This window comes from Monodelphis domestica, chromosome 6 (assembly GCF_027887165.1).
Source record: "Monodelphis domestica isolate mMonDom1 chromosome 6, mMonDom1.pri, whole genome shotgun sequence".
NCBI classification, from domain to species: domain Eukaryota; kingdom Metazoa; phylum Chordata; class Mammalia; order Didelphimorphia; family Didelphidae; genus Monodelphis; species Monodelphis domestica.
This window is the reverse complement of record NC_077232.1, coordinates 55,986,452-55,999,306: the sequence shown is the minus strand read 5'-3', so window position 1 is coordinate 55,999,306 and position 12,855 is coordinate 55,986,452. Positions and strand designations below refer to the sequence as shown.

The 12,855-nt window shown below is 33.9% G+C and overlaps 1 protein-coding gene across 2 annotated transcripts in view; it reads left to right on the top strand.

Annotated features, from left to right (window-relative positions):
• PRMT3 (protein arginine methyltransferase 3) overlaps window positions 1–12,855 on the top strand; it is a 158,796-nt gene that overhangs the window by 74,191 nt on the left and 71,750 nt on the right. For both annotated transcript variants that reach the window (XM_007497161.3, XM_007497162.2), the window contains one exon: window positions 8,774–8,852. In XM_007497161.3, the coding sequence (XP_007497223.1) occupies window positions 8,774–8,852 (79 nt within the window). The remainder of the gene's footprint in view (window positions 1–8,773; window positions 8,853–12,855) is intronic.

Here is a 12,855-nt window from a genome sequence, read left to right as displayed (position 1 = left end):
GTAAACAAATGATAACTCACAAACAAGATACCATTAAGAAAATATATGACTAGAAAGGAACTAGTAATTAAAAGAAAGTAAGGGATAGCAAATGAGAAGACCAGATGTTAGATTGGTATCTGAACTGTTAAAAAGATCACTAAGTAGATCCTTTATGGAGAATTTATAGAAATACTTGAATGAGAGTCCTTAAAATATATAAGAGAAAACCTTATTTAGGAGCCCTCTGATCACAAATATCAGACAAGTCATAAGTCAGAGATTCATGCTTGTTAAAGCTATTTTCCACTGTGATGAAGGAAGTGTAAGAGTCCAGGCCTAAGAGGGATCCCCCATGTAGGGGGAGGCCCTTCAGATCCTCCTACTGGCATGGAACTTGGCACTGTTCACACCAGAGCTTTCTGGGAGAACTGCATACATGCTATATCATTTGACTTTACTGTCCACAGGGGAAAGAAAAGTAGAAAAAGATGTTTGCAACCCAGATCATGATATTGTAAGGGGGGGGGGGGAAGGGTTATTTTTAGAAGAGTTGGACTGGATTATTTAAAAATGTGGTCGCCAGGAATTTTTATTAATTCCAAAGAGATTTATTTACAATTTATTTACAAAATGAAGAAAGAGTGAAGAAAAATCAGAGAGATGATAGGGTAAGATATGTAGCTAAGCACTAAGTAATTTACTTCTGTCCCCTAGACCAACCTGGGAAGGGAGAGTTGGTTTTTAGCTGGCCTCAGCAAAGCTGAGGACCTGGAGAAGACTCTTCAGAAAAATCCAGCAATTAAGAGCTTTTTCACTCGCCACGTGTCCGTTCAAAGAAAGAGATTTTAGAACAGCCTCGCTAGGCACAATGTCCAGTCATTAGATCCTTCTTCATCCTCCACTCCAATACAACTGCCAGTAGAACTCCTTCAGGAAGTTGTCACTCCCTTTTAAAGATACTTTGTCTTGCATCACTTCCTGTGTCTTCCCCTAATTCTACATCTACCATTCATAGTTGAAGTCATGCTTCAGGACTGCCCAGGAGGCAGTCAGTTGATTCTGATTCGTTGTCCACTATCACACACATGGGTCATAGAACTCCCACTTAATGATTAAGTAGATGTTTGCACTTTTGGTGATTAGATCTAAAAATGGGCAGATCTCCATACTCAACTTTTAAGTAGGGTGTTTACACTTTTGGTGATTAAAATCTAAAAACAGGCAGGGGTTACAATTTAATCTTCACAATCTGAGGAAAGTTAATTTTAATCTTAATAATATGCATTTAGATAAATGACTTTGATAATTTGACCCTCAGTATGTCTATCTGGGACAGAGAGCACAAATGGACACTAAGTGGGAATTGGACTTAAATAATAGTAGTATGGGTTGAGTTGTCTTCAGCAAACTGCATTGTCACTTGGATGGCCCCAGATTTCCTCTGGAAAAAAGTCCCATCTTCTAGGATACCCATATTCTACCAATATTTTTATGGCTACAAGATAAGGAAAACAAGTACCTGGGAAAAGCTGAAAAATGAATATGGCACAGAGGACAATGGAGATATCTGTGTTGAGTGTGAATCCAGCTCCCCACATGGTAGACAAGGAATGTCCAGACTGTCATTGTGAGTGACAGAAAAAGAAAACAGCCTGGTTGTGTGGGGTCACAAGCAAAGACCAGTAGAAAAGAAAACTTCCAAGCTACTGAGCCAGCCCTCAGGAGTGAACCTGCTGTCAGACATGGACAAAAGGCACCCAGAATTGGCAGCTTAACTCTTACCTTCTTTTTGTCTTAGAATTGATACTAAGTCCCATGGCAGAAGAGTAGTAAGGACTGGACAACTGGGGTTAAGTGACTTGTCCAGAGTCACATGGCTATGAAGTATCTGAGGCCAGATTTGAATCCCAGTCTTTCCAACTCCAGGCCTAGCCCTCTATCCACTGTGTCACTTAGCTGCTCCTGATGAACATTACTTTTTAAGTCTTTGATGTTTTATCCCTATAAGATGTATAAATAGAGGTTTAAATATGATTAACATTATTTATAAGTGGTAAATATAGTTTTCTAATTTCTTAGGCAACACTGGCATTACTGCTAGGAAGAATAGCTTTAAGAATTATTAAAATATCTTTAACTACCCCCCGCATCATATTTTTCCTTGACTTTGAATTAGAAAAGAAAGCTATTATTAATTCCATTTGTTTTTTACCCATCTTTTGTCAAATAATGCTACAAAAGGTATTTCAAAAGGAAATCCATTAAATGATTAAACATTGCCAGTTACCTGATTCTTGAATTTTTAATTTTTTGGCTTGAAGAATTTCTGAATGAATATACAGGGAAATTATAAGCTAGAATATAACCCAGTAAGTTAGTGTGAAGAAAAAACTGAATTTTAAATCAAAATGTGAACATCTGATATCCTGAAATAAAGTGCTTACTTTGTAATATTAAGATTTGTAATTTATATGTTCATCACCTGTGGATTTGGCAGCAGGTAATGTTATTTGGCTGGTACCACAGACCTAATCATGTGTTAAAGCCAGACTTGACTCTGAGACCTCTCAGTGCACTTCCTCTCACAAATGAGTTCTGGCCTTGTAGGCTTGTGGGCTTTTAAAATAATTTAACTTTTGTTTCATCATTAAAATATTTTTTGATCATGGGATATTGAATTAAGTACTAATTAGATTTTGATATATTAATCTTGTGTAGGAACCATTTTTTGGTCAAGTCAATATCTTTGGGAGTTAACCTCAGTAAATCACTTATTTTGAGAATAAAAAGAAATGAGTAGACTAAACTATGGTCCATTTGGTTATTGGAAGAAAGAAGTAACTTATTGCTAAGTCATGAAAGCAATCCATATCATTCCTTTGTCTCAGAGAAGAGTACTTGGGCAATATTGAGATCCATTCATTATTTCCCACTTTCCTTTTCTCCTTTCCTTTCTTTCCTTTTATCTCTTTTCAACCAGTAAGAAGGCTGCTGGACATGTATAATCTACTCCCATATTTAGAGCAATATGTTCTCTTCTCAGTAATTAATTCTGAAGATGCAAATCCAAGATTTCTCTAAAAATGTAAAGGTTGCTTATTTGGAAGTAAGAATACCCCTAGAGCATTATGGGGGGAAATGTCAGGTATAATTCTCTTTCCAGATGGCACCCCTACAGGTGAAGCAGCAGCCTGTGAAATTACATTCTAAATTACACTACAGATGAGCACAGCACACAGAGCAAAGCTTTCTGATATCAGTAATAAATGACTTGATTCAGAACCAAGGACATTTCCCAGTAACTTAAAGGATATTATATCATGGTGGGGAGAATAGAGTACTATGACAAAATCCAGTGTAGCAGAGTGGAAAGTTAAGAGAAAGAAGAATGCCCTTTAGCAAGACCTGGAAGAACCCTTTGGCCTGTTGATAAGCTTATGGTTTTAGTTGCAAATATTTTGATATGGAGGTATTTTTTTTTCAGTAGGACCTAATTTCAGCTTTATGCCATTTTTATAAGGAAATTACATCCTTTCATGTTCATAAAGTATACATAAAGATAAGTATTCATGTTAATGAAAATAGAAATTACATAAAATCCCCAAAGTAAGTAGAAAATAAGAATATGTTAATCAGTTGATCAACTTTGGATAGTTATCGGTTTTGGAGCAATAGGATTGAAAATGACCCTAGGATTTTTCTTTGTGGAAAAACTAAAGTAGAAGCATATTGGGGGGGGGAGACGGGAGGGATTGACTTTATTTTTTTATTTTATTTTATTTGGTCAATGTAAAAATTGACTTACTTTAAAGGAAATCACTTAAATTATTTTGTTTGATCTTTTAAGATACTTATACATATAAAAATTAATGGGATTTTAAATTTTTAGAGAACATGAGTAAAAGGATTTTGTTTTTATTTTTGCTGCTGATCTGGGAAGTTCCTAATGGATAGATGAGCTAGCCTTGGAGTCAGGAAGACATCCTGAGCCTCTGACACATACTCCCTCTGTGACTGTATTGAAATTATTTAGCATATCAGTATCTTCTGGGCAGTTTTCTAAGATTTAGAGAGTTACACTTTAGTTTCTGGTCTGTATTGTTGTAGGAATTGTCATATAGTGAATTCTGTATGCTGATAAAAAATCACATCTAGGCCAAATTTGTAAAAAATGAAAAAAAAAAACAACCAAACCAACAGATATATTTTGAAAATTGCTTCTAAATGATTTGGATGAAAATAAAAATATAAAAGAATTCTATTTTTAAACACTTTCTTATTGGCTAATGAATAACTTTTCTTAAATGCTTTTCATATGTTGATATGATAAACCACTTTTATATTTTGTCCCCAAAATTGTATGTCTACACAATATTCAGTTAATATAATGAACTAATTTGGAAGTTTAAAGCTATAAGAAAGACTTTTTGTTGATTGATATAGTCTGTAATGAAGATAAATATAATAATAAAACTTTGGAATTATTTAAAACTTGACTTCCATTGAATGAGTATAGCTTTTAGAACATTTTATCCTTTTTAGTATTGTTTTATTATAAAGCAAGCTGAGATTTTGGAAATGTCATTTTTCTAGCCTGTTCAAGTGTTTTACTAACCTACTTTATTAAGAGGAAGAGAATTCATAAATCTCTCAGCATAAATTAATGCCCATTCTATGAAAATGGGTAAATAGTTATTTGTAAGCCATTTTATTTATGAACTTGTGCATCAGTTAAATTAAGCTGAATTACTTGATGAGACCAATGATGATTGCATCCACAAATGACATTAGTGAGGATCAAATGTATTTTGTGTAGTTATTAAAATATACGTAGAGAAGCAACAGGTACTAATAAAGGTGAATGAGAATAAGGGGAAATGGATGGTCAGAGTTTTTTAGTGTTTACAAATACATGAAAGATTTTTATTAGAGTCCATTTTTCTTAAAGTTATGTGATTATTATCTTATTTTTAAAATAAGATGTTTTCTAATGAAATTATGATGTAATTGTTGATGGCAATAAGTTTAGCATATGACTTTTCAATGAGAAAATAACAATTTTGTGAATTTAAACTGTATTTATCATCAATCTTTAATGAAGTATGTGTATTCTTAGTGTGTAATTTATTTAGGGAGACGATTAAATACTTGTTTCTATGCTTTTGAAAAATAACTTTGTTGTACTGTAAGATAATAGTTTCAAGCACAAAACAAATTCCTTGAAGCAAATTATATTTTCTCTGAAATGCATTTATTATCATTTCTCTACAAGTAGCTGGTACAGAAACAGAATAGATTTTTTTTTTTTGATCATGGAATGAGAAGGCTAAGCTGTGCCTTATGCTACAATAGCGAAATTAGGATAGAATTCTTAGAAATTGAACAGTAACTGCATGTAACTATAAAATTGCTAATACTTTGATATGATTTTAGGATGTATTTGCGGCCGATGGTGTTCATGCATTATTTCTTTATATCAATAGTCATTTATTGTTCTTTCTTTTCTAGAATTTATCCGAGTCTAAAATATGAGTTACCCAGAAGTGGTGTTCTCTTGGAAATGTTTGTTAGTTGTATAATAGAAATTATTTAACATTTATTGGATGCTTATTTTTTTAGAGAAAGCATTCTGCTAGTCTGGGGATGATAAACAGTAAGAGGTATCATGGTCCAGGTACATAATCCCAAGGTTTTTTCATGGAACTTACAGTCTAGTAGAGATGTAACAGCTAATCAGATTACTTAACTTTATTAGAGTACTAGGCTTGGAGTCAGGAAGACTTGAGTTTTAAATCCAGCCTCAGTGACCATGAACAAGTCACTTAACCTCTTTTTGCCTCATTTTCCTCATCTGTAACAGGGTTTTATGAGGATCAAATGAGATAATAATTATAAAGCACTAAACACAGTGTGATGTGTAATAGGTATTTTTATTTTTGTTTGGTCATTTTCAGTCATACATGACTTTTTATGACCCCTTTAGGGGATTTCATTGGCAAGGATACTGAGTGCTTTGTCATTTCCTTCTGCTTATTTGAGAGATGAGGAACCTGAGGCAAACACAGTTAATTGACTTGCCTAGGGTCATGCAGCTAGTAAGTAAAGTCAGATTTGAAATCGGCTCTTCCTGACTCCAGGCTGGGCACTCCATCCACTGTGCCCCCTATCTGCTCCATAGGAATTATTATATGATAGTTATTATTAGGTTTTTAAAAAATTTTAATCCATCCGAATCCTGATATATCTTTGAATTGCTATGGCCAAAGAAATCTTTCTCCCAGGCTCCACCCTCATTATAATGAGTTTCTCTAAATTTAACTGGGCTAATTTGATGGTGGACACACAGTCTATCATTATTCCAGCTTGTTAGAATCTGCAGTACACTGGAATAATCTTTTAAGAACCTACTCTGAAAGTTTCCATTTGAGTTCCCAACTACCAGTCCTCTAAATAAGTATATAAAACGCACAAGACTAAATCCTGATGGAGAAATCCTTAAAAGGTCACAGCAAGTCCTTTGTTTAAGCCAGGTTATCATAGGGAGACAGAGAGGTCTCACACACAAAACCACAGCACATGGAACACTGTGCTCAGCTGTACAGGCTACACACCAGCACAAAAGAAGGTTCCAGACTGGGCATAGATGCTTGCTGGCAGCTTTGCCACTCACTCCCACTCCCACATTACAGATCCAGGGCAGAGGCAGAAATGGAGCAGCATACACAGGGAGGGCCTGGATGGTCTAAAGAAAGAAGAAAATTCAGAAATGGCAGTAGTTGTGTGGCGCAGACCTGAAGTTCATTTCAGGGTCTCACTTCTTACCTTTAGCTCAGCCTGCAAAGGAACAACCAGGGCAGGAAACTCAGCCTGAAGAGGAGCCTATAGTTCTGCTGTTCTGCTTTCCGGATGACTGGTAGGGGCTGAGTTCAGTAGCAGTGTACTCTTGCTCAAAAACAAACCTAGATTAGGAACTTGCAGAGCTCAGATCAAGGGCACAGCAATCAGACTCTGCCTAGGATCAGACAACCCTGAGAGCATTAAATGCTTTGCAGGTCCTAGTCTGTGCCTGAATACTAGAAATACATCTTTTAGTTTTAAAGAAAAACAAAAGAACTTAACCCAGGCTCTTCTGCCTAAAGTACCTAAGTGTCCAGCTATAACTTCAAGTTTGCACTCAGAAGATGAGATGAATAAACAAATTTAAAAACAAAACCTGCCATGATGAATTTTATGGTAGCAGAGATGTTCAAGACACAAACACTAAACCAAAACATCTAAAAGCAATACTTTAGAGAAGAACACCACTTGGGCACAAATTTAACTAAAATTCTTATAAAAGGTGAAGCAAGAGTTTTAAAAAGAGTTTAAAGTATTTTAATAAACTAAATGATAACTCCTGAGGGGGGGAAAAAAAACATGGGAAAGAAATGAGAGCTATGGAAGAAAGAAGTTGAAAGACTTGTATGACAAGCTTGGCACACGAGTTACAAAACCTTGCCCAAGCTACAATCTTCCTGAAAATTGCATGGACCAAAAAGGTGTTGACTTCATGAAATCTCAGGAAATATTAAAACCAAAAGGCTAAAACCTCAGGCATAACTGGGAGTGAAGGAATTCATGGGTAGAAATAGGAATTTGAGAGTTAATTTCATTGTAGAGATTATATGGGGTAATTGAGATTCACAAAAGAAATAATGTACAGAAGAGATCTAAGTACAGACTTTGAACACATTTTAAGAGGTAAAGAAAGAAGGTGAAGAACCTATAAAGGAACTAAGAAAGGAGTAGGTAGAAAAGTAGGAGAGAGAAGTTAGATTTCAAGGGATTGGGTGGGGGAAGGGGGAATATGTGGTAAAGGAAGTAAGACAGTCAACTTTTTCAAGTAGTTGGCAATGCAACCAGATAGAGTTCTTTAAGAGACTGATGAAAAAAAAAATTAAAAAAAAAAAAGAGAGAGACTGATGAAACCTATGGAAGTTTTCTCAGAATAGTACTGTTTTAATGTAACAGATAAATATTAACAAATAAAATACAAGAAATAAAAAGGAAGCCATTTATATTGAACTACAGTTATCAAAATATTAAACAAATTCAGTCCTCAAACTAAAATCCTTTGTAGTAGAAGGATTGAGAGAAGGCTTTTTTGGTTTTTTTAGTGAGACCTAAGCATTTTTGTCAACAGATGAGGATGGTACAGAGGCATAGACTGAAACTACCTGTGAAAAAAGGGGATGATATTTGAGCAGGTGATGGAATTAAGGACACAGATGGATGCCATTTCAAAAAATACCTCAAGCCCAGACAAGAAGAAAGTAGGAGAGAATGGGTGATGGTAATGAAAAATTTTAAGGAAATTGTTATAGCTTCAGTTGTTTTAGTGAAATAAAAATGTTAATTTATTTGCATAATTGAGGAGAGAGGAAAAGGCTTGGAATTCTTTGTAAGAATTGAGACATAAAGTAAGAGTAGATCAAAAGGATTGTAGGAAAGACAAAAGAACTAGTTGAGGTTATAATGCCATCTTATTAAAATTTAATCAAGAATCTTCTGGTTGAAAAATGGACAAAAGAAATATTTTGAAAGGGGAGATAAAAAGTTTTGTCCATGGTCATATCCTGACTTGACTTGATGGATGTCATGCTGACAAATTTAGGCTATATAGAACACTGAATATAATGAAATGTTACCGAATACTTAATTGTGCATTGTAATACAGAGAATTATAATCCAAAATGACTTGGTCACAGGGTACTTGAATATTTCTAAAATCTATTTTTTCTTTACTATACAGGGCTATTTTCTCCTCTTTGAGTCTATGTTGGATTCTGTCATTTATGCAAAGGACAAATACCTGGCAAAGGGAGGATCAGGTTGGTATAGAATTTCCATTTAAATAATTTGGTTTTTGTATGAATAACCCTTGAACTTCAAACAAACTAAGCATGACTGAGAAAAGTGACATCATAGATGAAAGTTGCTTCCAGTAGCAAAACGTTTAAACCATTTGCTTATTGGATTGTTAATAGAGTTAATCAGGTCTCCAAGCCATTGGTATCTTCAAATCACTTTGTGTAAAATATTTTAAAATAGACTTTATAAGCTTTTAGATATTTCTCACTTGATATCAAGAAGAAATCAAACAGAAGTTATTTTTCATTTTAAAGGTTTATATAATTTATTTCCTTTCCAATATCAACTTTTATAGTAAGAGGGATATTAATCACTTTAATGGCAAATTCTTCATGATCACTGAAAATAGGAACTTAGCTTCACAGTGGCTTATGATTTAACTGGGAACTTTAAAGTGTTTCATTATTTTCTCTTTAATCATTTAAAAAGTATAACAATTCAAATGATTAGGTTTTTTTAATGACTGTATTTTTGAGATCGCCTCCTTTCATGCCCCTCAGGTTTTCTTCAGGGTAATGCTTTAAAGTATAACGTAAAGTTATGGTAAATCTTTTTAAACTAGCAACATCCATACATAAAATATGCTATTTAGGTTGAGTAATTCATCTACCTTTCTCTCTTCTTGTCCCACAAACCTATCTAAGGCACTGACAACAACATGTATATTGGATGCGTGTATTTCAAAGTGCATTAATTGGATGCAATTGAAAGGGACTCACTTTAATTGAAAGGGTCTCACATTAAAGTATGTGCCTATTACTAACTGATGTCCTATGAAATTATGTTGGTATTACTGTTATAGCTAAATTCAGTGCTACTAAAAGTTGAGGGAGGTAGAGAAATATGCTAGAATCATGCGTTTTTTAAAAAAATGGGGACAGGGTATAGAAGGAACTAACTGTGGGTCAATATTTTATTTCTTTTTTCCATTTACTTCAGTATGATCAAAACATAATTGCCCTTTGGCAATATTGTAAACCATATACTTCTGTAGGAATAATTTGACTTTTTTTGTTACAATGCAGTATAGTGGTCATGAACCATGCATGTAGAGAAGAAATGTAGGAAACCACATCAAGACCATGGTATTCATTGATCTTAAAAAATTCAGTGACTGGCAGCTACTTAATAAGTTTGTATTGAATTCTCAAGAAGTTCATTAGAATCCTTAGGCAATGTATGATATGGCTGGTCAGGTTAAGTTGATGAAGCAGTATCCAAACTATTTTCTATTACAAGAGGAATGAAGCATTACTATATAATAGGTCTATTTCTATTCATTCTTTTTTCTCATCAGATATTCTGAACTTAAAATAAGTGTTTTTGTATTCATATTAGAACAAAAAATTACAAATGGAACTGCACATCCTTATACTTTAGAGCTTATTATGTATCATTCATGCTTTTTAAGTATGTGAAATTCATTATATAATTTGTAACTTTAAAGAATACCCTGCTTGTTTGTGATTCTTTCTCACATTCTGTTTTCTTCTGTGCATCTAAGAGAATTCTTCAATGAGAATTTCTCTTGCAACCTTATCTCACATCTTCATACCCATTTATGAAAAACAAAAGAAACAAACCTTACAACATATGCTTGGTTAATCAAAACAAAGGAACATTGACTGTGACTAAAACTGTCTTATTTAGTGTCTTGAATTCATCAATTATTTGTCAGAAGGGGGATACACATGGTTCGACCACAGTTCTCTGGATCTGTGATTGGTTATTGCATTGAACAGAGCTCTGAAGTCTTTCAAAATTATTTATCTTTTCAATCCTTGTTTTTTCCCTCAAAATTTTTTTCTTTCTTTCCTCCTCCCTCCCCCTTCAAGAAATGGGAGAATTTTTTCTAAGCATCTCAAAGGCAAGAAATATACACTATATTATATGCCTCAGAAGACAAGTGGCCAAAACCTTTGCAAATGGAAAACAATATGAAGTACTCTCCTTCTGGACAAAGATAATCCAAAACAAACAAAAATTCATGAATTTTCCCTGCAATTTCATTTCACAAATTTGTGAGCTCTTCTTTTCATTTTGTTTTCCCATCGAGCATAGGCTTCCTGGTGAATTATTTCACAACAGATTTTCTTTTTCTTTTTTAAAAATTTATTTCTTTACAATTAACAAAAATCTGCCTTTTCTTCTCACGATTGAAAAAAGAGAAACGAAATTCTTCTAATAATGTGCATAGTCAAGAAAAACGAATTCCCACATTGTCTGTTTCTGAAAATATGTATCTCATTCTGTCTTTTGGATCCATCACCTCTCTCTTATGAAACAGGTAGCTTACTTCATCATCAGGCCTGTGGAATCATGGTTGGTCATTTTTCTTTTTCTTTTCAATGCTGTTTAAATTGTTCTTGTTCTGTTTACTCCACACAGTATCAGTTCATACACATCTTTCCAGATTGCTCAAAAATGGTCCCTTTTGTCACTTCTGGTGGTGCAGTTATATTCTATCACAATTATATTTCATAATTTGTTCAGTTATTGATCAATAGCCCCTTCATTTTTAGTTCTTTGCTACCACAAAGAGCTGTTATAAATATCATTGGTTCTTTTCTTTATTTAATTGCTTGGGGGTCTGGACTCAGTAGTGGTATTATTTGATTAAAAGGTATACACAGTTTAATGAAAAAATATTTTAAATTAATTAAATAAATAAAATTAATTTTTAAAAACTTGATACAAAGATTTTTTCCCCTCGCTAATTGATATCCTTCTAATTTCAACTATTGGTTTCGTTTATACAAAAACTATTAAATTTTATGTAATTTTAATTGTCCATTTTGTCTTCAGTGATTATTCCCTTTCTCTGGTCATGAAATCTTCCCCTCTTCATAGTTATGAAAGATATTTCCTTAGTTACTACTCTGTCTTGTTTATGATGACATGACCTTTTTTAACTAACAAGTATGTGTTTGAAACTTCCCTTGATGTATGATTAGAGATATTGATTTATACCCAATTTTCTCAAGTTGTCTTCAGATTTTTATTTTGTCTCCAAGTTTTTCTTTTCCTTCCTTCCTTCCTTCCTTCCTTCCTTCCTTCCTTCCTTCCTTCCTTCCTTCCTTCCTTCCTTCCTTCCTTCCTTCCTTCCTTCCTTCCTTCCTTCCTTCCTTCCTTCCTTCCTTCCTTCCTTCCTTCCTTCCTTCCTTTCCTTCCTTTCCTTCCTTTCCTTCCTTTCCTTCCTTACTTTCTTTGTTAAATAATAAGTCCTTATCCCTGGAATTGAGTCCATAAGGGTTAAAAAAGCTGGGTATGATTGAAACTGCAGTGCTGAAAGGAAAAAATATTTTAAATTAATTAAATAAATAAAATTAATTTTTAAAAACTTGATACAAAGATTTTTTCCCCTCGCTAATTGATATCCTTCTAATTTCAACTATTGGTTTCGTTTATACAAAAACTATTAAATTTTATGTAATTTTAATTGTCCATTTTGTCTTCAGTGATTATTCCCTTTCTCTGGTCATGAAATCTTCCCCTCTTCATAGTTATGAAAGATATTTCCTTAGTTACTACTCTGTCTTGTTTATGATGACATGACCTTTTTTAACTAACAAGTATGTGTTTGAAACTTCCCTTGATGTATGATTAGAGATATTGATTTATACTCAATTTTCTCAAGTTGTCTTCAGATTTTTATTTTGTCTCCAAGTTTTTCTTTTCCTTCCTTCCTTCCTTCCTTCCTTCCTTCCTCCCTTCCTTCCTTCCTTCCTTCCTTCCTTCCTTCCTTCCTTCCTTCCTTCCTTCCTTCCTTCCTTCCTTCCTTCCTTCCTTCCTTCCTTCCTTCCTTCCTTCCTTCCTTCCTTCCTTCCTTCCTTCCTTTCCTTCCTTTCCTTCCTTTCCTTCCTTACTTTCTTTGTTAAATAATAAGTCCTTATCCCTGGAATTGAGTCCATAAGGGTTAAAAAAGCTGGGTATGATTGAAACTGCAGTGCTGAAAGGAAAAAA